Source organism: Polyodon spathula, chromosome 17 (genome assembly GCF_017654505.1).
Source record: "Polyodon spathula isolate WHYD16114869_AA chromosome 17, ASM1765450v1, whole genome shotgun sequence".
NCBI classification, from domain to species: domain Eukaryota; kingdom Metazoa; phylum Chordata; class Actinopteri; order Acipenseriformes; family Polyodontidae; genus Polyodon; species Polyodon spathula.
The window spans coordinates 2,591,279-2,618,111 of NC_054550.1; the positions used below are offsets into that span (position 1 = coordinate 2,591,279).

General features: G+C 37.6%; 1 protein-coding gene across 6 annotated transcripts in view; it reads left to right on the forward strand.

Annotated features, from left to right (window-relative positions):
• Window positions 1–26,833, forward strand: part of LOC121330411 (activating molecule in BECN1-regulated autophagy protein 1-like) — a 76,267-nt gene that overhangs the window by 9,468 nt on the left and 39,966 nt on the right. For 3 of the 6 annotated variants that reach the window (XM_041276912.1, XM_041276913.1, XM_041276917.1), the window contains exons 8-11: window positions 8,876–8,962; window positions 14,588–14,782; window positions 19,012–19,092; window positions 19,379–19,479. In XM_041276912.1, coding sequence (XP_041132846.1) covers window positions 8,876–8,962; window positions 14,588–14,782; window positions 19,012–19,092; window positions 19,379–19,479 — 464 coding nt within the window. The remainder of the gene's footprint in view (window positions 1–8,875; window positions 8,963–14,587; window positions 14,783–19,011; window positions 19,093–19,378; window positions 19,480–26,833) is intronic. The other 3 variants (XM_041276914.1, XM_041276915.1, XM_041276916.1) reach the window with 3 other exon arrangements.

Sequence of the window (26,833 nt, forward strand, 5' to 3'; positions counted from 1 at the left end):
TAAACATTCGTCAAAATGTGCCAAAAGCACATCCATAATACCTCCTCTCAAAAGAAAACACACAACATTTTTTAAAATATGTATGTCGCTCTAGTTGGAAAAAAGGGGACAATCCATCAACGGTGACAGTGAGAGATATTAAACAGCGATGATTGTAATGATTTACCAACACGTTTCAGACAAAGGTGTCTGGGATTGCTTTGTGGATTTTTAAATACTGTAATATTTGTTGAGTGGCATAGCTGAGTTCACAAATGACTTTACTCAGCTATTTTTAAACATTTTGACTAGATAGTGTAGTAGAATACACTGTAGACAATGATTCAATAAACTGGTCAAATAAAAAGAAAAATGTCAGCGTGACTGCTTGTCACCTTTTGATTTTCTACTTGGAGGTTCTTTAGTGCATACAGCACTTCTCATCAGAGGGCAGTATTGTACTAAGAAATGAGAGAAAACAGTTCCACCATTGCCTCAGTGCTGGCATTATTCTTTTTAGTTCCTTAATATTATGTGAGCTCCAGCTGATTTTAATATCGTCTGTAGCGGGGTGCACATGGTAGAATCCCCCCAGCATTACAAAAACATGTGAACACATCAGATCTGTTGAGGTTCCAAGTCTTTGTCTTTCACCTTCAAGCGCTGTTTGTTTTCTTCATTTGTATGCAGGACAGTACATCATTTAAGGGTGCTACTGATGTCTTTTCCCTTCTTTCTAAGCTTGCTGTTTACATACAGTTTCAAAGGTGGTATTGTGAGCTTTGCTGCAGGTCTGAAAATATAAAGTCCTTTGGTTCTCCTGCCAATTACGTGTGAAAAACTAGACCAACCGGATCACCTTGCGACGATATAACTTAAAGATTTAAGTCATTAAAATAACTTTATAAATGCATGCTTGCAGTGGGGTCTTCCAGGTTATAGGCACATCTTTCCTATACTTTTAGATATGCCAGGTGCTATGAACAAAACTCTTAAAACTACGGCAGGTGTTAACTTATAGTTTGTGTTGAGACATTTCAACAAAACTGGATGGAAATGGCAGCAAAACCAATTAAAAAGATATGACTAATCAGCGAGAAGTTCAAAGAAGAATATACAAAAAAGTATACATTATTTAATTAAGATTTCAGAAAATCACGCCTAATGTGTGAATACTGCAGATATGATTTTATTGTGAGACAAGTCGGAATAAATCGATGGCCATTTAAAAAACACTAAACACGAATAGACCATCACCCTGCAAGTTATGCAGATATTTCCAAAGCAGCAGGTCATATATGCCCACTTGTAAAAAGCAGACAGTAAAATTGCCTTCAATTATGCTGTTGGAGGACCAAAACTACAGTGATAAATGGTCCATAAAGACTGAATATTTTATGCTGAATCTTTTCATATATTTAAACAGTGACTTGAACCACAGATTGAATGGCAAAAACAGTTAAGTCTCTCAGAGCATCGTAACCAGACTGCCTACTGCAGTCTAAATGGCCTCTTTGAGAAGCTATGTGGTGCAAAGATTAACCAATGTTTGTATTTTTTTATTTTTGTCTGTAGTAACCCCCCCCCCCACAGTAGAAGTTCCTAATGCTGTAGATATGAATTGCCAGTGATTCATTAATTAAACTAAGTATTTCCTCTTGAGTAAGATCCCTCCCTCTTCCTTTCTCAGGCCTGAAATTATTTATATATTAATTATGAAGGGCATTAAAATGGGTAATAAAAACAGTGAATGTACAGATACAGACCTACATGCTATAAAGCAAATACATTTTCCCTGGTGTTGCTGCAGTGCAAGCACAGCGACAGACTAGCTACTGTATGCATTTCTCTTTTGCCAAGGCATGCAGGCACAGAAATGCATGGAAATTCAACAAGGCTCTGCTGAGGACATTGTTTTGTCTTTAATTTCAAGCAGAACTTGTTTGCAGACAAGATCTTTATACAGAAGGGTTTATGGTTGAAGTTGGCAGTCCGTGGCCAGTGAGCTGTCTAAAAGATCTTATAATTGTGATCAGAGAGAATTGAAAGAAAAGTCATTTTTATACTGTAACTAGTTAAGACAGCCATGTAGTACATATCTTATATATTTTTAATGGTGTTATGCATTGCATTCATGGATTATTCATGTGACAGCTGTACAAATCAAACCGCGTATATTTTACCCTGATTTTAAGCTCTACTGACCCTAATAATGAGGAAAAAGTGTGACAAATAGAGCAACAGAACTACTGCCAGCTATCATTATGCAGGTTTTGTTATGTATTTGTGAAATGGCGTGCCATTTAGTAATTGACATTACAATAAACTACCAGGCTCAAGAGAAAGAACAGAAATGCTTTTTTCTTTTACTAATACCTTTTTATTACAGTACGTTTTTTCCAAGCCTTAATGCATCCCACAGATGCCATGCATTTGAAAAAAAATGATTGCCGTTGACAGACACATTTTATGATTGCACTGGAAACTGCCTCGATGAAATGATTTTTTTTCCTCTCGTTGTGTTTCCATTACATGCTAATCCTGGGTGTTTGTGTTTTGAAAGGGCTGGGGATCAAGCAATGATTATCTGGTATTCCTCAATGCGGAGCTGGGGTGCACAGATCAGACAGACTTTCAATACATCTTTGCACCTGTCTTGAACAGCTTAATCAGTTGCATGCATAGAATGAGTCTGTGTGGGTCTTCTTAAACAAACGGTATCCACATGGATTGAAAGCATCACAATATAAAGATGACCTAATTCATAACAATCAAGTTGGCTTTTTCATTGGATATGTGTATCTGTTTAAACAGTTTAAAGGCTTAAAAAAAGGTTCATAAAATGTTTACTGTATAGATGTAGAGCTCTAATAAAGCTGTAGTTCCATAATAAACAACCTTTGAATAAAGAAGACATTTTAAAAAATAATCCTAAAAATTGTGCTTTTTTAACAATGAATATGCAAATTGTTGCTTATAGCCTACATTTTTCAACATCCAGTGGCTGTTTTTCAAAATTTGTAATCCTAGTAACAGTGATCTGGATTTTGTAATTTTATATATTTTTTCATAATTGGAATTATTATTATTGGAATTATTTGTAATCTGGATAAATGTAATCTAGCAGTGACTTTTTCCGGATCAAAACAGTCCAGATTAAAGTAATCTCGATTACAAAATCCGGATCACAGTTAACCAATTTACAAGTTTTGATGAACCAGACCCTGTACAGTGACATTAATCCACTTCACTCAGGTCTGCCAGTGTTAACTTTTCTCTAGAGTTTTCAGTTTTTAACTTTTGACTGTTCCAAATGTTAGCTGAATCAATTGTTCTTGTGATACAGCATGTGAAAAGACAAGGATACGTTTAAATTAAATGTTATCAAATGATTTCAATTTTTTCATCTTCACGAATTTCCTTTCAATTAACGTGGTCTTTGTAGGTTTTCGGCTTAATCGTAAAATCATTAATTGTGCTGTAATTGCAAAGGGATTTGGCGAGACAGTTAATAAATCAATTTTACCATTCATTTTTGTAAGTTTGTCACAGTAGTAGCGTAAAGAGCAATTGTTTGTCCTGTCCAATCGTATTGCAGCATACTTGAGGTACTACGGGTTTGAACAAATGGAATGAGGTGAAGCCAGTGTCATCCTTGATCTGCAAACTGCTTCTCAGTGCTAAAAATCAACCTCATCATTGCAGCAAAAAAGCATACAATTAATTTCAAATTATAGAAGGTAAAAAAAAAACCTGCAGTGCATGTTTTATTTCTTCTTGCAGTACATGACAGGATAAAATGTGTTCCAATACAGTAGCTAAAATCCTATCTGAATCTTGGTGGGCAGTAATAAAGCAGACTTTTGATCTCTTTACCTATCCACCACCAACTAGCTGTATTAAAAGCACTGTTGAAAGTCTTTAATTAAGAAACATTCCTAAACATATTTTTAAGAGGAATTTAATTACACAGCTGTGCAGCCTCTAACTAAAAGAATGCTTTTACTGCCTTGTGTTTGTAGGAAATGAAGTAAGAGCTGGCTCGTTTAATGGGCTATTGAACAGACTCCAACACCATTCACATTGCTACATTTTGCTTACATTGCAGTATTTAATAGCTGAACCAATGTCCTTGATGGAATTTTAATGAGGTATTTTAATTCCAGAAAGATGGTTTAAAAAAAATTGGCTCTGAGCAGGGGGAAAAAAAAAAGGTTCATGTTGAAGCCCAGAAACTATATAAAGTTAGTAACTGTGACTTTGCATTTAAGTGCTTCATTTGTGTGTGAGCGTGATTATTTATATATATATATACACACACACACACACACACACACACACACACACCACACAACACACACACACACACACACACACACACACACACCACACACACACACACACACACACACCTGGTAGAAATAGCTGGGTAGACTGATGTTTAAGTAATATACCATATTCCTTAAAATTTAAGACGTAGCCCCATAAATATGCATTTACAAAGATACAACCTCAATTACACATATGGAGGCAGTTTGTGACCATCTGCTATCTCACAAAGCATTACATTTATCTGCTGCTTCTCATTTCTAGTCGTGATTACTCACACCTATTTTTCTCCCAATTTTGTGAATTGTGGTATTGCTTGACATGTTGAAAAATACAAGGGGGTCTGGTTAGCATTTCCGATCTGTCCAAGCTGGTGCTGTTTGTTAGAACGCTAAAATTGTAAAAGCTTCTCGTTGCTGCTTGTGTAATGGGGCTGTGACGTCTTTGTACTTCTTTTCTTGGCAGTTGGTCACTTTGCTGTTTGTGTACTCGGGTAGTTGCATCTTTTGTTGGTGATTTTTAATACACGCATCACTTTACTCGAGTTTAAGACGCAGGCTATTTTTGAAAAGCAGAAAATAGTTAAAGTGCATATTAAATTCGAAGGAATACAGTATATAAAAAAGGTTTATTGGGCTGTGTGTTAAAAAAAAAAAAAAAAAAAAAAAAAAAAAAAAATTAAGAAAATAATTATATTGATAGACTGTAGAAATTGGTAATAATAGTTTTGCCTCCCCCCCCACCATGTTCATTATGTATGAAGATTATATTGATGACTTTGTACTTTAGCAAGAACATTGTTATAAAATTGCCGATCAGTTAAATTTCACAGACGATTAATCTCACTTGAAGTGATTGTCACTTGAAATGATGCCCTTCCAAGACCATTCTCGTATGGGGCACTAACTGAAGTTTAATGTTAGAACTGGAAACTCCTGGGGATCATTTTGGTTGCGAATGAATGTGATACAAACAGAAACTGTGCCCTTTAGTTACAGTGGCTTCCGCTGTTGTCTGTTGTCCAGAATGAACCAGTTATTTGTTCCTTGCCATTCAAACCAAAAGCGATTTGGTGTAAAAATGTGCAGTTTTATTGTGCATTTCCTCTGTGCTGTAGTATGAATTTACCATGGTATTCCCTGGTTTGCCATACCTCACTGTTCTTTACAATGCTTACATATACTTTACCATGCTTTCGCTATGCTTTTTTACATTATGGCATAAACTTTTATAATGGAATAAATAAATATTTTCAGAATGCAGTGGGAAAACGTAATGTAACAGTTGTGTTTACAACCAAATTTTATTTAAGTTTTCCTTTAAGCAACAGGACACTTTAAGTTTAGCAACACTTTTTAATCACTCACCCAACTTTACCTGTTGAAATGTCATTTCTCATTATTATTATAACCTTTCAGGAGAGGCAGCTGATAATATTTATCGACTGTTACATGGGTATATTTTTTAATAATCGCCTCACCAAAGGCACCGCGAAGCAGAAAGCCCTTGTGGTTCTGAGCTGCACCTGTTTAATTTTTAATTGTTCCTTTTGGGATAGTTTGCGGGCTGTGACCAGCAGATGGCTCGCTATATTTTATTACCTGTAACAGATTTAATATTGGAGGTCATCTATGAACACAACTGTGATCTTCGACTCACATTAGACTGACAAGTTATTTTGGTTACTGATGATGGACTTGATCTGACCTTGACAGTGCTTTATGGGCTGCCTGGAAAGGTTTTTAAAATTTTGGTCGACCTTGAAGAGTTGTTAAAGTATCTTAATGGATTCTATTTATTTTATGATTTTCTTTTTTTTTTTCTTTTGCAGGCATTCAATATGTTTTAGTGAAAATGTAAATTCAAGCAACTACCACTTTTTAAAGACTTCTCCACTGCATAAGCACAGTCTCATTCTGAGATCTAATGTTTATATAACTATATTTGTAGGAGCTGTTTAGAATAAATCTGCTTTACCCAAAATGAGTTTACAGGGTGTGTTGCCTTTAACCGTTGTGTTGTGATGGGTTGACTTTCTTTGAAGTAAACATTCAGTATAATTTACAACCTTGTTCTGTGTTCTTGTGGAATAGCTACATGTTGAGAAATTGACCATTGTGGGAACATTTCCAGTATATTCATGCTGTTTACTGTTGCCATATCACCTGTCTATAAGCAGTGCAACATTAATCACATTTTTTACTTTGAATTGAATGTTCTGCAAGCCTGGGTGATACTGTGATTTACTGCTGTAATGTTAAAACGAGTTTTGGCTATTGCTGGGCAAACTGCTATGGGATTAGAGAAATGCATCATCTTAAAGAGCTTTAACCATAAAAGACAAGGCAATTTTTTTTTTTAGCTGGGACATTTTTTTTTTTTATTAAAGTGTAGATCAGGGAGCTTTATTGAATAACAACTTATTGTTAGTTTGGGAGGCAAAAACAAATGGAAAGAAATTCTGTTTGCATCTTAGCAAAGCTATTGAAGAAAAAAATCTGTATTGGTCTTTTTAAATAAAACCTTTGATTTGAAAATCCTCTAGTTCATTGGGGGCTACTGTGTAAAACACGTGGTACTCTTTGGAGAATAGAGCAGAGGGTTAACCAATACAGGTCAATACATCAGTCCTTTTGTGAATACATTTCGTCTGTCCTAGCTAATATAGTCTGACCTTCATGACTTGTGAGGTACACAATGTAATCGATGGGATGCAAGCATAATTTTGGACAGCTCTGGTTAAATGCAATTTTTATTTTATTTTTTTGCATTTAAACAGATGGCTTCTTACATAGTCTGCATACTTTTGGAATTTCAGCAGCAAAAGAATGGTATTCTGCTATTGCCGTTCCAGTATAAATAACACAGTACAGTTCCGTCTAGGTGGTTATACAATCTGCAGTACACTCGTTCCCTTATCGGATTGTGCAGAAAAAAGATTTAATCTACCTCCCTGAATCGGGAAATAAAAGTTGCTATTGTGTTTAAAATTGGAAAACTCTTCACATCGGTGTCAGGTGCTTGAGCATGAAGCGTAAAACCAATTTTCACAGAACAAGATTTTACTATTAATGCAATTAAGCTCATTCCCTCAAACAGTCAGAGCTCTCTAGAGCAGAAAATATTATGTCTTGGGGATTTCAGAGACATTGTTTGAATTTCGTGTGGGGATAATTTTAATGAGGAGAGATGCAATAAAACATGAAATCATAAAAAAAAAAAAAAAACAAAGAAACCCTGCTCATACTGTAGTAGTTTGCCCCCGAAAGGGTATAAAGGTCTTGTATTCAGGCATTCCTTTGAGTTCTTGGTGATTTGAAAGAAGGTTATGATACATAAAATGTTGATTTTAAAGAAACTATGCATGGAAATGTTTTATGAGATGCTTTTATAAGGTTTATAAAAAAATAAAATAAAAAAAAACATTTTCTAAAGTAGCTTTAAGAGCTTAGCCCTTGAAGAGCATTTGTTATTCAAGCTGAAATGTCTTCAGTGTCTACAGAATTGTTTGAAAGCACATGTTCCCTGGGGTCATGACTTCAGTGCTCTGTCCTTAAGCTTTACTGCAACTGAATGGGATGCGATTTATGGGGAAAAATTGATGTAACAAATGTGTAGCCTACAATGCGTATACAGTGTAAAATGTTGCTTAAAACAGATTTTGTTTACATGCAATACAAGAAATGTTGGAGTTCGTTTCTGGAGCCTGTATACAGCATCTCTCTAACTGTTCATATCATGCAGCATACTGCAGTACAGAACTGTTTAAATAGAGGTTGCTATGTTCTGTTTTTCATGGTAATTCAAACACTAGGTATGTGAGTTGTCCAGGTCCACTTTTATTAATCCTCAGAACCAATTGAGTAAATCTGCTTAATCTTTGGAGAATTAGGTTTGCATAGTTAGCAAGGGGTGGATGGGCTGCTGAAGTTTCACTATTCAGCGGGTGAAAGTTATGCCAATTAGGTACAGACAGAGCAATGGTTGAGTTAACAGAATAGGCGTGACTGAGTGCATCTACGGGGCCTTCAGTTGATCAACCCAGAGTTTATTAGAGTGGGTGATGTTTAAAAAAGGATGAAAGGAGAAGCCTAGCTTGATAAACTGCTTGAGAGTAACACGCTTTATAGTGCATGTGGACATACCATATTGTGTACAGATGATTTTACAAATTGAAAAATGTCGCTCGTATACTACATACAGTTTCTGTCCCATTAGCAGCCGAAATATTGTAAATTGTTTACAAGTAGCACATTGCAGTGTATGCATTATTACCAGTTTCTTAATCTGTATAAAATTATGGATACGTGGATGATGTTTTCTAAACACCATCTTGGCACATCGCACGACTTGTTTGATAATGCCATCAGGTTGTTTGCCCTTTCTCCATCACTTGTGGTTAATACATCATCAACCACAAATGGAAGAAACGTCATCCTATTTTGGTCCATTTTTAGCTGGAATGACCCAATTGTTTGCAGTTGGTGAAAAATGTTCACCGGGATGTTGAACATATATTCTCTTTTAGAGACATCTTATAAAATAACATTTTGGCTCCCTTTTCTAGGAGGCTGTTGGAGTCCTCTCTTATTTCCCTCTCTCGATATGACATGTCGGGATCTCGAGATCACCCCATTTATCCCGACCCCGCTAGGTGAGTATTGGTCTTAAAGAAAAGTATGTACTTTGTTCAACGCTGGTAAAATAAAATCCTTTGGGATTTTAGAAAGTCTTATGATCACAGCTTCAGTTCCAGTTTCTCTTGATGCATTGATGAGCAAAGCAGTCTGCATGCATGCATGCACTGGATTTATGAGTGTGCTGCAGTTTTTAAACAAAAGGGATATTGGAATAGTAGGCCATTGGTGTTTCCTGTCAAATTCTGTCATAGAACAGGCCTTAACTATTATAGGAAAGCAGTCCCGTTCTGAATCGACCATGGCTCTGTGTTTTGTGTGGTGCTTCTAGTTTGACAGTCAGATGTTCCTTGCCCGGATCCTAGCTGCAAACCCATAACCTTGCCAAGATAAAATTGTTAGTTTTTGAGTAGAGATCTCTGTAACGAAACTTAGTTCCCCGCTTCTGTTGGTTATGTATTTGGACAGTACCTGATCTGGAGAACCGTACTCAAACATTTTAATTTATCCAGCTCAAAGCGCCCACACTAAAGTACTGCTTCATGTTTAGTCTGGCTTAATGTGTACAAACACCAGTAAAATAGTCCTGTTACAGTTCTTAGCAGTGCAGTGGGCTGTGGGACTTAATGACGTTGTGCCACCATGGATTGGATTTTATGTTTACAACCCGGCAAATATGGAGCCCGTGCCGACGGAAGACGTAGCGCTTCTTAGCATGAACGTTATGGCTTTGTTTCTTAAAAAGGTACATCTTATCATAATGTGTGCGTTGCATTTTGAAGTTCTCCTTGACCGATTTCATCGCTCCAGATATCAATGTGCCTTGATTTCGGCATCTGATCACACCGCGCCGTGATCCACCATTTTACAACAAGCCTCAGAAATTGTAAACGGACGGTACAGTAGTATTGATAGTCGTTCAGCTCCTTCAGACACCTGTTCTGAGTACGTTATTTACCAAAACATCAAAAAGCATTTTGGGATGTAGGAGGATACACAAAAAATATAGTTTGGTATTACAGAGAATGCATCAGGTGGACGAATTTAGGACCTTGACTCGAGACTACCCCCTGAGGTTCAGCACTATAAGCTAGTTTAAAGGCATGTTGTGGACAGGGCAATGTACGTAGGTTCAGCATGCAATATGAATGTAACCGTTAATTGTGGTGGGGTTTTTTTCCTGCTTTTGGGTTCTGTCATCTTAATACTGTAGACGGCCGATACTGTGTGTAGTACAAATCATTAAATTAATTCCAGTCCATCATTTTCTTTAAAATTGTGCTGTGTTGATAACAATTGCAAAATACCAATATCCTAAGACGGTGAAGTCTCCCACCTTGAAGATAATTGCTGCATTATGGCAGCAGTATGGGTCCTGATCTTCTATCCTTCAGAAAGTACAGGGGTGTTTTGTATGAGGCTGCTCGGTTATAGTTTTAATGAGAAAGAGCTAAGCTTCTGCCATCTGGTATGTCATTTAAGACTTTGCTGTGAACCCACACCTACACTCAGCAGATGTGGAACACAGTGATATTTGGGAGGTGATGTCTCCAAGGAACAGGCCTACAACTTAATTCTGTAGCCATATCTTCTGTAATACTTACAGAGAGTATAACAGAGATTTTCCACTTGTTTTCATTTTAAAACTTTTCTTGTTGTGTTGGGGGGTCTAATTTGATGTGTGACTTGTCTTGCATTTTTAGCATCATGGGGAATAGAGGTTTATCTCTGGTAATGCTGTTTGTTAAAATTACAGTTGTCTCCCTATATGTCTCGATTTCCCTGTGTAGACAGAACCTACTGTTAATATTTGCCTGTTACATTTGATAAATAAACCCAAGTGGTGATACAGTCTAATCAGACTATTCAGGTCTATCAGATATAACGTGCAAAAAAAAAAAAGGTCAAGATAGCTCTGATAGATTACTAAAACTAATATTTAAGAAGTTTGTTATGAGAAGATAGAAGATCTTGGAGAACAGATTGTGTAGATGGCTTGAAACGGTAAACGAAACACTTGATTTCTAATTTTTATTTTTTTAAAAATAGGTTGTTTGCATTTTATCCTGTAGAAGCCAATCAAAAGTGTTGCAAATGAAAATCAAGTTTATCTTACAAACATGCTTTTGTATCCAAGTGTTTTAACAATATACGTGGAAAAACGTTGTATTCCTCCAATTTACACAACAGTGTCTGTCAAAGGAGCCTGATACTCAGAATATGCAGTCTCGACATTACTGTTAATCTCTCTGCCAGGGCTACATCTATTTGTTAACTCAGCGTTGCAGCAGTTTTTTTTTCTGCTTTTGAGTGTGATAAGTACTGTAACAACAGTAGCTCCACAAAGTGTTATGTATGGAGTCAAACACTGGCTCGTTGATGTAAGCAGGCAAATATCAATGGCTTCCAGTTGCTTCCCAGTAAAGGTTAAAGGCACTTGATATCCAGCATTGAAGTGATCATGACTGACCCTTTCTCTAGGTTCCCCTGCAGCTGGCTTGTATCCATTTAGCTTCTCTTGTGTTCAAGGGCTGTAGTCTCATAGCCTGCCCTTGGCAATGTTTGTAGGAGTAAGGATAGCTGATTGGTGGCTTTAAGAACACAGACACCCATACACACACACTGAATTATTGTAGGATAGATGTCTCCCATGATCATGTCAAATCGATCATACAGTAGTTCTTCGTGCCCTGTTGTTCAGTCAGAGAAGGAGCAATAGCAGGTGCAGCTGCACATGGGCCCACTCACTCGGAGGGCCCTGGAGGGGTTCGAAAGATGTGTTTTGTGTTTTTTTTTTGTTTTTAACAATGATAATATCCTTCGCATTTATATTTGCAAATGTTACACATTTGTATCACTGTAGCTGCTGGTGTGCGGTGCCAGTAATTCAGACTGTATCCTCCCTCATTTCAACAGGTATCGCTATTGTCTTAATTATCCTAACTCTCTTCTCCCATAGGCTGGTACGAGGCATGTCTTCCTGGAAGGTTTTGGGTACTATTCATCACAGACATTTGCAGTTATATTCTGTGTGCACGATTCTTCCTGTAGTTTAGACGGAAGCTGCTGGGTGCTGCTGCGGGTACCAAAATAAACTACAGCAAATCAACATGCCTGTATTTCTGATTTAATAATAATAATAATACACTGTTTCCTTTGTGAGGCAATTTCTGCAAATGTCTCTGCAGAATGGTGAACTCTGTAATAATTTCTGGATCGCAGAATTGGGGAATCCAGGTAGGATTAGTGATTAAACCGATTTGTTTATGATTAAAAATCGTGCAGTGTTGGATGTAAAGATGTACGCAAAATAAAATAAAGTAGGAGAGTAGGAAACGTTCTTATTACGTACTGTGTCATACATGCTAACATTCTGACAATTACATACAGTTCAGTATTGAACACTTGATTTGGTGTGTTTTTGATATTTATAAATAACGTTTAACCTTTGGGGAGGGGGCCCACAATAAGGTCTTGCAGTGGGGCCTATCTTCCTTTTCCTCTGCCACTGTGTTCAGTTCTTGTTATACCAGAGATATGATACATTTTTTAAACAAATTAAATTTCTTTAAATCTTGATTTATATAGAAAAGATTTCATGGTATTAATCAAAGAATATGGGTTTTGAATCTGTCCATCTCACCCTCTACCTCCAACTTCTGTTATACTTTAAGTGGGATCAATAAGTTTGTAAAATCTGAAGTTGTAAGGTTTTAGGGGTTCTGGGTTCTGTCCTGACTTTTTATCAGGTTTCTGTATGAGAATAATTTGAGGACTCCTGGGATATAGTTAAACAAGTTCTCACCATGAACCTAACTCGCTTACCTAGAGAACCCTGAGTCCCACTCTTTCTCTTTGGTCTTCTATATTAGTAGGGTTGCTAGAAAGGGGTTAAATGGCTGGTTTGTTTGCACTCAGTCCCTCGGTGTGAGGGTTGACAGTAATTGCTTGGAGCTCTCCAGAAAGGCGTCTGGGGCTGTCAGAAGGGTTGCTGTTTTTGCTTAATTGCATTTTCTGCTATGATGGGGATGTGGCAGCGTTCTGACACATTAGAACCTGGTGTTTGGGATTTAACAGATTCCTCAGCTATTAGTAAGAGCCACAGACATTGTCAGCCATCACAGCAGTGTGTTTATGTTTGTTTTCTATGTTTCCTCATTGAATACCCCAAAACCTCCTTTTATATTTTCATGTGGAGTAGAGCTTTATAAAAAGACGGATGAACTTGTACAGTATCTTGTGCTTTGTTTATTGCGTCCATGGAAAAGAGAAACTATTATCGTGTTTAATAACTTTACCACTGGCTCTGTTCAAGGCTTGTCTTGCTTCTATACGTATTTTAGATTCAAAGCAGCTCGAATCCACCTTTTCTTTATTTCCCATTACTGTACCTTATTTTTAAAACTTCATTGATTTCTCCCAGTAAGACACTGACACTTGTTTGGTTAGAGCTGTGGGTTCACAGTTCAGTAGCATGCCCCTTATTGATCCAACACTGTATCAGCTCAATGCAAGCAACTCAATGCCTTGGGTACTTCACAGAAAAAATTAAATAATGCAGCTTTTTTTTGCAAAAGCAAGTGAAGAGATTTGTCTTGTCTCTGTCTGATTTCAACTGACTTGAAAACTCTGTGCTTTTGCCGTTTGGCTTTGATGAAATATACTAGGTATATCTACCAGGTACAGTAGGTTTTCTACAGTCTGTGGGCAGTGGGGAGCATCTACAGTACAGAGCTGCACAAGCTGGTCTGTATTCCCCTCCCCTACCGGTACATCTAACATCCCACAGCCAATTGTTATGCACCCTACCCCAAAGCCAACCTGCAGAAAGCTGTGTCTGCATACATGTTACCCAGCACTTATATATACACACACACATCACTCACTCGATATATTATGGGTGTCAGGGTCCAATATAAATCCACTGTATATCAAGGGCGGCGATATAGCGAGAGACCCATAGAAAAACAAATAGGCTAACAAATAATGTACAACCTCTTCCTAGTTTTATTGGGGGCGTCAGGGTCCAGTATAAATCCTGTAAGCAACCTGGTTTTTCTTCATTTTTCATATAAAAAGCAGCACACCATTTTAATTGTTAGTAATTGTTTCTCATCAACATCATTCTCCAGTTCATTTCATGAGTCTTTTCTCCTTTTTCAAATGCACAAACCCGCTGCATTGAAATATAGGAGGCTTGTTGCTAGGGAGCTGACGTCACTGCCCTGTGACTTTTGGTAGTGCATTGCTGCCACCTCGTTGGCTGAAAAAAAGAAAACACTTCAGCAAGTAGATATTTAATTTGCTTTGTGTTTTGAGCAATATATGTGTATAACAGTGCGATAGTAATGCTTTTGTTTTTAATTGTTTTGTATATTGTTGTTTGTGATGTACAGTATGAAATAAAACGAACAGTAGTTATAAGTACATTAATGCATGTTGCAGCCAAGGCATATGCAGTTAGACAGTAAATATGGGGAGGCAACTCTACGGCCGAGATATAGCCGCAGTATAGCGAGGGGTGATGTGTGTGTGTGTAAAAATAAATCAATCAATCTAATAGAGCCAGTGCATTGGGTGTACATGCATATATCTATCTGGTATTTCAGTGTGTGAGATTGATTCACTCTGTTTTGTTTCAGGTTATCCCCAGCTGCATATTATGCCCAGAGGATGATCCAGTACCTTTCCCGGCGAGACAGCATCCGCCAACGCTCGCTTCGCTACCAGCAGAACAGACTGCGGCCCTCGCCCGACAACCCACCCGCCAACCCCTCCCAGTCCATGGAGAACAACGAGGTCGACTTTGAGGAGTTTGAGTACGTCGCTGCTGCCTTGTGAGAACAGGCTTTTAACATATTCACTACCACTTATTGTTAGACCTACTGTGCTTTTTCTAGAAGTCATTTTTAAAATTAAAATATTTGAATTATATACCACAAGTCTTTAAAACAAAACGATCAATAATCACAGTGTTCTAGTTGGCAAAACAGAATCTTTTTTGACTGCTAATATCCATTCTGGTACATACAGTTCACCTTTTACGTTCATTTTTTTTTTTCCTGGGTTTACAATGAATGCATTTGAGAGGAGTCTACTGTATTTTATTTTTAAGAATAATTCTTATAAATGACTCTGATTCCTTATCAGTCTTTGTCAGCAAATGTCTGGATAACAGCAGTCTTGCAACTTGGTTCATATCTAATAGCAAAGCCAGGATAGAGTTTAAAGTGCTGTCATTTCTTTGCTGTGAGTTCATGTAGAGGAGATTCAGTTGCCTGGTGGATTGACACATATTTGGGATTGAGGCGTGCAGATACTTCGTATTTAATCTGGTTAGGAGAGACTCTCTACCATTATCATTATCTGCCTCCACAGTTCATTTGTAGTCCTGGTCAATAGAAAAATTGACATCAGGAAAAACACTTGCCCTGGATTCATGGAAACTTATAGTAGCACTATAGCCTTGCTGGCATGTCAGTTGAAGGGTAAAGAGTTTAAAGTGTCCCTCTTGTCTGAGATTTTTATTGCTATGTGACAGATTCTGTGTGCCCTCCAACTAGCTTTGCTAATGTTTTTCATTTTATTAGAATCTGTAGGAAACAACATCTGGTGTGTGAGTTTAATAAACCTCTAACATTTTACCGTTCAACACCCCCCCCCGATCTTCTTCATCAAGCTTAATTAATTTTTCAAAGGCCTGGTGACTTGGAAAAATAGTGCAGCAAACAAGGCTCAGAAAATCGGAGCTGAAGTCATAGGAACTTGGAAAGAGCAGGTGGTTATCAAAATGTCTCAAAGGATTCCGGTGCTACTGCTGACGTGTGAATTGAAAGCTCAGTTTAAAACATAGACACTTATTAGGGAACAGTGGCTTAAAACCTGCTTCCAGGAGACCGGAAGACCTAGTTTGAGGCGAGTCTCATCTGTTGTGTTTTGCAGAGGGCTGAAACCAAGTTCCAAGTCGCAAGCTGGTTTGGGTTCTGTCAGCTTAGCATAATGAGGGCTGGGGAATGAAATGTGATAATGGCTAGGGGAATGGCTTTACAGAATTGCAGATCAATGTGTACATTTAGGTTACTGTACTAATGTCCAGCTGAATTTTTGTGTTTGATAAGATCCCTCCATTGTGTCCCTTGCTCTCTCCAAGCAGCTTGAATTGTGCCACATAATGTTCTCTTGTCTGGTTTGATTTAACTGGGAAATGGTAACACCGGCTGATGTAATTGTATTTGAACCAAAACATTTGAAGAGTGATGAATTAAAACTCACTATAAATAGGTATTTGATATATTAAAGAACTTTGTAATTGGGTTATTGAACAATTGGGCAACAATCCCCTGTGACTTGTGGCAGTGTAATTGAAATTCACTCCCTAAAGGGAACTGGAGTGGAGTGGTTCCCCATTCATCATCCTGCCTTTGTGCAGAGAGGGGAATGTGAAATTAGTGTTTCCCTGACTTGGTAGAGAAAGGCCCCCAGGTTTTCTCCTATTACATAATGGCCAATTGCTTCTGTGTCATAATTCTTGTAAATTTACAAGGATACCCTACAAACAAACTCATGCATTATTTTATTTTTTTTAACAGCAGAGACCTATAGTAAATAGTGGCTAGTACAACACAAAAATAAATGGAGTGTGCAAATGCAGCTGATGAAACAAACGTGTGCATAATGCAGTGCACTTGAGGTAAAGATCACTTGAAGGTGTCTCAATGTTTTAGATGAGAGCATTGACTCATGATTTGTTTCTGATATTGATGAGTTATGAATGCTTCAGATGGGAGCTTCAGTGTTTGTATGCTTCCCTCTTCACCTCTGGGGAGTCTTTTCAGAAGTAATTGTTTAAGAAATGGTTAGGAAGTGACTCAGATGATGATACAAGCAGACACATCAGTTGGGAATCGTACAGACCACATGCTAAACAAGTTATAAAATAAATATTAGGAACATTTAGAATTACAGTATTCCTTTCAGCCATCTTCGCTGATGCATTTTATGTCAGTTTTATATTTCCTTTATGGACATGATTTTTTTTTTAATTGATTTTATTAATTTTTAATTGACAGTTGTTTCTAGCTTCGTTGAAGATCCAGTAAAAACTGAAAATTACAAACTTCATAACATGCAGACTAAATGATACTGGAGAGAAAGTAGAGCACACTGCAGAGACAAATAGCCTTATGAAGGGCATAATCAGTTTTTAGAATATGCACACTTTGACCTCATTAATAGCATGCAGGGGATCTGCAACCTGCATGTGATTTATTGCTACTCATTTATCACAGTTGTTCCAGTATTTCTGTGACCTGAATTCATATTTTAAAATTATATTGTACTTTTAATTAATATTAGACATGTAGGTAGTGTCTTTACATTCTCTTGACACAAGTTTTAATTGTCTGTCTGAAGTACTTTTTTAATGCAGGTTGCTAAAGTACAGTGTGTATTTTCTCATTCATTTCTTTAAGAACACAACCCTGCAAAAGCATTTCCTTTTAAATGTATTTTGCCAATGGACAGTTACCAGAAATGATATAAATTTAGTCAAGACTCGAATAAAAAGAGAAACGATAACCGTTCAAATGAAACAAGTAGATATCCAGGAGTGTTAGGGTTAGGTTAACACAGATGAAATTGGTCTTAATTTAACTTCCCCTACCCTGACTGTGTAAATGCAAAATGAGATCAGTTGAATGCGTGCGGATAGTAGTTTAAAGAGTACATAAGGACCTTTTTATTTTATTGTGTTACATGTTCCCATGTGTTGCTACAGCTGTTTACGTAAGGTGTGTTTTATTTATTTATTTATTTACATTTTGACCGCTTTTTTAAAAAGAAATTTAATTGTATTCCCAGCCTCAAGATGGCTTCCCATGTACCCGCATTGACCTCCCAGAATTATATTTCCCACTGGTGCTCACTGGTAAATCCATCTGTCAGTGTAGTTCTGAGAGGTCCAGACCGGTACATGGGAAGCCATCTTACCTGCTGTTTCCATCTGTTCAACATCTGCAAAATACAGCTCTCCATTTCCGCTACTAAACTCCTGGTCCACTCACTCATTTTCAGCCACCTCGACGATATGGTATATAAACTATAAAAACTATCCTATTGCAATAGAGATTCTATTTAAAAAAAAAAAAAACAGAAGCTGCTAAAAAAACAAACACACAGTATTGAGAACAGACCCCGGATTTTGTTCCCTTGACTTCAATAATATACAGGAGTTATCGAGTTGTATTAATATGAGTCGATGACTGGCCCCCTTAATTGAGTCATCCACTTGGTTTAGTAATTACTTCTGTTGTGAAATGATGCCTAATGTCTAAACAGTAATCAATTTGACCAATTATTACCGATTTTTATGAGCATTTCTAATTATCTGTCACCGTCTCATCCTCTCCAAACAAGTTTTTCACTCCTCAAGGACACAGATGATGTGTTTGAAGCCATATTTCATGACCTCTGTACTAAAACCATGTCAATTGACCTTTCACAACCCTGTGGTATGGTTGATCAGATGCTTTTTCATATGAGTTTGTGGAGTGATTTAACTCTTCGAGGCCATTATATGTAACAATGTCATTGGCAATTGCTTCCTTCAGTGCTTTGACTGTTAGTTTATTCGGCTAAGGATGTTACTTTTACATTGCTAAAAAAATATATGTTTGGCTTGTTCTCTACATAAATAACTTAGTACGAATTAATTTCTAAGAATATTGAACCTTTACTCTGCGCAACTCAAATCAGTTCTGATGCCCTAAGTTTGAAAACACTACCACCTAGTCCCATTATCTTTTACTTGCAAATTCTACAGCAAAGAGAATTTGAGGGCTTTTGTGAAATGGAGAAGTTCAGCATCCTGTTAAAAGAAAAAGTAGAGATCAGATAACGTTCACAAAAATAGTCTGTGAATCTTCCAAGTTTGAGCATCACGGTGTTGCTCCATTGTTGTTAAACAGGGCCAGTACTTATTATTCTGAAGTACAACATTTTTGCAACAGGGCAGCATTTCCAAAGAGGTGGATGATTGGGTTAACCCTTTGCTTTGCTTCTGCTGTAGGGATAATGGAGAGCGAGCCAGACACAGAGCGCCACGGAATGCCCGGATGTCTGCCCCCTCACTGGGGCGCTTTGTTCCTCGGTAAGCATGCTTGTTTTCATGTACAGTGGACAGCCAGGGAATCCTTGCTCCATTAGAGACGTTGTACCTGTGATTTTAAGTTATTTGCTTCATGTTGACTTTTTAGAGAAATACCAAAAAAAATAAAAAATAAAAAGAAATAAGTACATCACTGTTTAGTAAATACTTAAACAAACCAGCAAATGCTGACTTCATAGCAAAAATTTTATAAAACTGCTTGCATCCAAACCAGTTGTTTTGTGGTAGGTACTTGTTTGTATGTCTAAAATCTATTTCTATTTTCTAGGCGTTTCTTGTTACCTGAGTATCTTCCTTATGCTGGGATTTTCCATGAAAGGGGACAGCCTGGCTTGGCAACTCACTCCTCTGTTAACAGGGTCCTAGCAGGTAGAGTCACGACTGAGTGAAACTGTTTTGTGTCACTTTATTCCTGATAAGAGGAGCCATTTACATGTGGAAGGGTGTTATATATGTTGTTACATTCATCTTGTCAGTATTGCATTAGTAAAACAATGTCCACCTATGAGAACTTAGCTTTTGTCAAAATATATAACAGGAACTTGCATGAAGCAAAATACAAATGAGGAAGAGTATTTATTGAAAAGTGCTATAAATTCTTGAGAGCAACTAGTGTCTGATAGCAGCACCTCCCTGTCTGCTGTTGGTCAGACCACAATGTTATACTCCCAGCTTCCTATTTGCTGTGGCTGCAAGCAACGACTTTTCTAATTATGAATGGAACTGTGTTTGTGTGAATCTGCAACAGGGCTGAATGCTGTTCTCAGCAGTGTGTAGATTGGTTTGTCAGGCTTCAGATTCTTTCTAAATTCTAATGCTCACAATCTAAATGGAAATTCAAGCCACAATGACCAATTTATTGCTCTCCACCCGCACAAGAAGTGGGGATAAGAGAATTGAAAGCACAGAGGAGATATTCAAAGTGCAGTTAATTTTATTGCTTCTATAATCGCTCACACCTAACACAATACGCCTCTAAAAGGTGTCCCTTGGCTTGTGGTAGTTTGATATATTACAGTGCTTTACTGAAGAACAGTCCATCAATGGGTTTAATTCTCAAGAGATGTTTTCATCTTTATCCACATGGAGAAGGTCAACAGTGGTGTGGGTCGATGAGAAGTGCCTGTTTGTTTTGAGGCCATTAAAAACCTTTCCATTTTTGTTTTCTAGCTATGCTACCATTCCCGTGCATCCTGTGTCAGTAACGCATGTTGGACACCTTGCTCCAATTCCAATTCCTTTTAAACGTATACACTATAGTAAAATAAGAAATTGAGATCCTTGACCCTCCTGTAGTACTATCTGCTGCCATTAAAAATGTGTCTTCCAATACCAAGGCCACTCTATAGCGAGTCTGGCAATGCCAATTAAAATAACAACTTGTCTGGTGCACTTTGAGTAATACGTTATTTTGGATGAAGAGAGAGAAAATAAGAGTGCTTTGCTGAAGAGGTTTATATAGCTGGTCAGTTGACCTCTGTTAAGTACAAAGCACAATAAAAAAGGAAGTGAGATTGACTTTTAAGATTGATTTAAAAAAAAAAAAAAAAAAACCTGGTCTGTATTCACTGTACACTGTGTTTTAAATTTAGATTTAACTGAAATGATTGAGAAATAAACACAGGCTACTTTAAACTATATATGTCTCAAACAGGTAGCCCAATATTTTAGCAACCTTAGTGATAATATGCAGTTTTATAGGAGTTAAATATAATGGATACTAGTGTGTTCCAAGCCTTTCACCAGGATTGTTGTTTTATGTTGTCCTGCAGGGGGCAGCTGTCATCTGTTAACTGCAAACTATTGAAAAATGTTTAAAACTAAATCCAACAGCATGCTTTAGCACCTTTTATTATATTATTATATTATTATAATCAATGTTGGTCATTAAATCTTATCTGTTTTTAATTGCTTTGGCCTTGCATCTAAGTAAATGACATAAAAGGAATGAAATGCAAATATCTTGCAGTGGAATGAAAAGGGATTGTGTCAAAGAAAGAACCCTACATCAGGTTGCACAGTGATTTCTGCAGACTCCAGAAAATTGACAATGGCTGTAATGGTATCATCAGGATAATTATCTGTCATTTTAAGAATGGATTGGTAATGAGGTGCCTTGACAATGTTGTTTCTTAAAGCTGGAGAGCACAGAGTCACAGCAGCTGGGTCTTTGGTTTGAAATCGATCAGTTAATGCTTCCTTTTTAAAGGGCAGAAACTGACATTCACATTTGATTCATGGCTAGGGTAGCTGCTTAGAGCTCGAGCAGCTTTGAAATAGCAACCTTGTATTCTTGTTTGGTGTTTTTCATTTCACACTAAAGCTTTAATATGGTAATAACTGCTGTACTTTGCTCAGCTAAGTTGACGTTCCTCTGTTGCATGCCTGTTGGGAAGCATGTGTTTAAGGTTACCGTGTGTGTGCTTCTGTGCCAGGCTGGGCGAGGCAGCAGTTGGTCTATGTGTCTGTCAGGATCTGGGTTGGCTCTAATGGCTGCCCCTCCTGGAATCCTTCTCGAGGTCCAAACACTGCTCTGATCTGCCAGCATGTTATCCTGAATTGCCAGCCTGCGTTTCACTGCCAATTGAGAATTCATCGAAAAAAAACATCAGAGTGAAACACAAATCTGTTCATGTATTTCATATTTAAGTCAATCAGTTTGACTGCTGGCAATAATTTTTTTTTATCCCATTTCATATATACATGGACATCGTGAGTGGCTACCTGGTTAAAGCAAAGTTCAACATTTGCCTGACGCCTACCTGATACTATGTTTTTAGCACGATGTTTTATTTGATGTACTGATGCTTTTTTCAGACAGAAGAGATTCATCACAGTTGACTGCACCTCATATTTGATTAACTAGGCTATTTACTAACCTTAAGTTTTTCAAGCTTTTAGCATGTTATGGTTGAGCATGCCCAGTTTAATTAGTATCGCAGATATGACTAATATTAGTGGAATACAATCTGTAGACAACATTTTACGGCAATAATTGCCTCAGAAAGCATAGAATTTCTTCCGTGATCAATGCTTGAGTGAAGATTTTTACACAATACATTTTCAGCTACAATGCAATGCTTAAATTGTATTTGAGTAAAGGTTTCCAAAACAACTCTAGAGGTGTTTGCAGCCTTTAGAAAATTAGCGATTTTATATATGGTATATCAGCACACCAGCATTAAAAACATGTGACAAAGAGGATCATTATTCCCAACATTGCAAGAAAAAAAAATCGGATCAGATCTAATGTATAAAGTACATTACTAATTTAAGAGAATGCCTTCATCAGAGTAATGGCAAATAATATAGACCTGCTTCCTCAAAGTGGCACACGGATGCACAAGGACCGACCTTTCAGTAAATTAAGAAATGACAGTAAAACGATGACCCTTCTGTCACAAGAGAATAACAGAGAATATATGTTTGCAACTGAAGCGCATTTAAGGCAAGGCAAGTTTTATTGTGTATCAGCTAAAAGTTTTCTGGATACCATACTATTAAATAGTTCAGTTTGCTTGTTGTAAACCCATGACCCCAAAGGTTAAAACCCCTGGAGGAGTTCCTACACACATTCTCCGACTGTTAAAACTTTGTCTTGAACTGCAGCAAGCCAAACCGCTAAATGTAGGCACTGGAGAGAAATCGGAGCAAAGTTTTCTGTATGGATTCCCACAGCATGGTGGGCAGTGTGACTGAGATTGACTGTTTTCGCTGCTGGGCTGGTTTTTTAGCTTGCTGTTATCCATTAGCAGTAATGGCAAAGCATGAGCAGCTTTTCTGTAAGGAAGTGTAGAACCATTCAGATTTGAGAATATACTTTTTCATAGTTTGCATCAGCAACTGAATGTCCAAAGCACTATTGATTTGTTGTGATTTGTTGACTGTATGTTTATAAACAGTTGTTTTTATGAGTTATGTTGTAACAGAGTAAGCAATCAGGGGTAAATGGTATTGTTTATATCAATTTTGTCCATTGTTCCCAGCTTCATTGCAAGCTTCTGTCGAGATCAAAGTTCTATCCTTTTAATTGCCCCCAGACTGGATTTCTCTTTCTTGATTGATCTAATGTAAAATGCACTTGGGATTCTTCCATATATCAAGGAGAAACATTACGTGATGCAAACTAGCATCTCATAAGAAATGACCACTTATCTCTGTAGAAAATCGTTTTGATTAAAGGAAAAAAAAAAATCCACGGGAAAGATGCCTACTCTATTAGTATTACACCCCCACCCCCCACCCCCCCCCGAGTCCTTAATGTCAGTGTTAATTCAATCTAATTATTGCCAGCCAACTGAACACACTTAAACTTGCTAATGGCTCATAAAGGGCTTATTGTGTATTTTGAAAGCTTGTTAAGAAAGCCTGGAGGACGATTCACTTCACTCTCCAAAGGGTAGATTTTTTGACAGCATGTTGTTAATAAGCTAAATCTGTTCTTCATTAATAAACAGACTTTTTAAAAGTAACATAACCATGCTTTGCAGGTTAATTGGTTCACTTTTTAAAGCAAAAGAACTAGATGACTGACTTTGGTCTGAAAGCTTGTCTTCAAGAAAAGTGGTTGGTCATAACTTTTGGTGCTGTCATCACAGTCCCAGGTGCCGCGCAAAAGTACAGCTGAGAGTTGAACAACAGCAAGAATGAATTGCCCTCAGTTAAGTGCTCCCTTCAGGCTGATCTGCGGTGATGTGTGGGATAGATTGGAACTTCGCCTACGCATGTGCTGTCTGATCTGAAGCATGAACAGAGGGCTATCCATGCCCACACCAGTTGTTTCTGTTGAATGAAAAATACTCCAAAATTTCTCTAGGACTTTTAGAAACCTGTGGCTCGGTACAGTATCAGGGCATGAAGTTAAGGTCATGAAGGGCAAGGCAATATTGCCTTCAACGGGTGTGAAATTTCAGGGGCACCAAGGCAGTTCTAGGGTGCAAAAAAGCAAATCCAACCCAAGAGCACCAAAGCGATTTTTTTGTTTTCATAATCATAAAACAAAAAAAAAAGAAATACAGAGAGACTATTATGTTGATGAAATTGTAATTCAAGCAAACACAAATCAATGTTTTCAGTGGTGGTGTTGTCAGGGACGAATATTTGTACACCCATTGCTTACCTGAACATTAGGTAAATCCTAGAACACTTCACTGCTGATTTAGACAGATCTTCTTTCTTTTTAAACATTTGAGTTGGCACAGGGCTCACAGATGGAAAAAATCACACAGTTGCACTGCCAGTAAACACATTGATTTGAAAATGTCTGGAAGTGCGGCCATGTTGAGCTCAGACTAACATAAGTGCCCCCTCCCTCTGTTTGCCCATCCATCATTAACCAATGGTATAGTACATCTTTTGTGTCGCTTAGTGCTGGGAGGTGCACAGTAAAAAGAATGGCAACAATAATACATTATAATGACTAATTTTTTCACAGGACGAGATTAGACAGAATTAAATTGAAATGTGACAGAACGGGCCAGCTGACACTGAGCAGTTTGTGAATGGGTTGTAAATTAGATGTGCTGGTGCTGACGGACATGGCGGCAATGACAGACGGGATTTCAGGCAGCTTTTGCCGTAATTATTATTAGTGTTTTTTGGGGAAGCATTGCGACAATTGCCAGGGGGGTGGGGTTGGGGGAGATGCTTGGGTGCAGTGACCCCTGTAGTCTGGCCAGGCGCCTGCGGGCTTGCCTGTAAGCTTCCCAGAGCTGCGTTGTCCTCTGACGCTGTGGCTGCATGGTGAGTTTTCAGTCTGAAAAAAAAGTGGTCGGCTGACGACACACGCTTCGGAGGACAGCGTGTGTTTGTCTTTGCTGCTCCCGAGTCAGCATGGGGGTGGTAGTGGTAGTACTTTTAAAGTATAGTTGTGCTTTTAATGTTTAAGATAAGGGGAGATAGGCTTTGCAGCACATTTAATGAATGTTATTAATAATGGACAAAATACAGCTATTAATAAGTCTACTTAAAATGTCAAGCGCCTTACATACATATTTGCATTATTTTAATTGGTTTTGGCTTTGCTGATAAATGGTGCTCTTTTGACTTGAGTATCAAAAGCTGTTTCTTTTGAGATGGCCAAACTTGATGCTGTCCACTTGGTCATACAGTAATTTTAAAATGCAGAGCCATTCAACTTCATTTTTTGTTTTTGTTGTATATTGTTTGTGTTTTGTTCACTGCAGATTCTATTTTATTTCTGCAACAATCCTGCTCCCTGGCAGCTTCCTTACAACATGTTTTCCATGCACTTTGCATTGCTTCAATATGCATGTATTGCCATTATTTTAGAACCTTATTCCAATGAGTTTCTCAAGAGGTGTCAAAATGACATTATATTACAGAAAGTTTTCAAATGCCCATGCTACTGTATGTCATTACATTACAGTTGACTGAAGATCAGATCAAATAATGCTTGTTATTACAGGTAAGCTGCACTGTATTTAGGGTCTATTTGTGATGCAGCATGTATATTCTTGAGAACATAGACACACAATACACAGAACAATTGCTTTTTGAGGATAAAGCAACCTCAGTCCAAATGCAGCCCTGAACCTCATTGCATCTTAAATGATTATAGATTACAGAGAAGCAGATAACTGGAGCGCCAGCCCACTGCTGAAGGTAATGAAAGAAAGAAAAAAAATGTTTTGGCTGTGTTTTTTTTGTGAAGATGTGATGAAAAACATCACAGCAGCTATATAGGCTGCAATAAATGCAGAAATTGAAATGTAGAGCAGAAGTGTCATTTAACACTTGACCCAAATTACATGTTAAAGAACTTTGTCACTAGCTCTCCAGTGAAGCAGAATTACACACCATTTTAATGTTTGGATTCTAAATGGATTAGTGTGTTTGGAGATTGGAAAATGACACACTTCATGCAAAATGTGTGCCATAATGTATATGAATGAAGATGATTGTGTCTCTTTGAATGCTTTCATTTTGACCAAGGATTTCACCTTTTAACTTAACATTTGCATTTATATGAAGACTAGACATTGTATGTGGTTTTCTGTAGATGCCATAAATCAGAAACATGCTGACAAGCTAAAATGACCATGTGGTTTCAGTGTGAAGCCGAATCAGTCAAAGTTATTGACACATCAGCTATACTACCAAGTCTGTCACTCAAAAAGCATGACACATTTTTCTGCTTGTCCGTGAGTCATGCATGGAAGGTAGTCAAATGAAGCCCTGATGGGAGGGAAGTAACGGATTTCAATGAATGGGTCTATTTTCAAAACTACATTTTCACATTGTTTTGTGCAGACAGACACACACACGTTTTTATAACTTACTTTGAAGCATTCTGAAACAATGTGATAACACATCAATGCTACCTATTAAAACCAAAACCGCATCCAGGTGAAAATAAATTGGAAGCCAGTGAACAGTGGAAGAGATGACAGAAGTAGTGTCACCGTCGTCACGCTGTTAAACCGATGTGACAAATTGAAATGTATTGCTCTTGTTGCTGATGCTCATTTGAATGCTTCCTCTATGGGATTGGCCTGTTTGTGCACATCAAGGAAAGGACGATGTGATGGTGTAATCTGACTGTCATGTTTCACTTAACAGGCTAGAATATTGGCACACAAATGTACCCCCTCCCCTTAGTCTTAATACTAATATTAGATTATTTATTCAGTGCATATCCAGCATAAAACAGGACATTGTGCAGTAGCTGCATACAAATGCCTTAATTGTAAATAAGCTACTT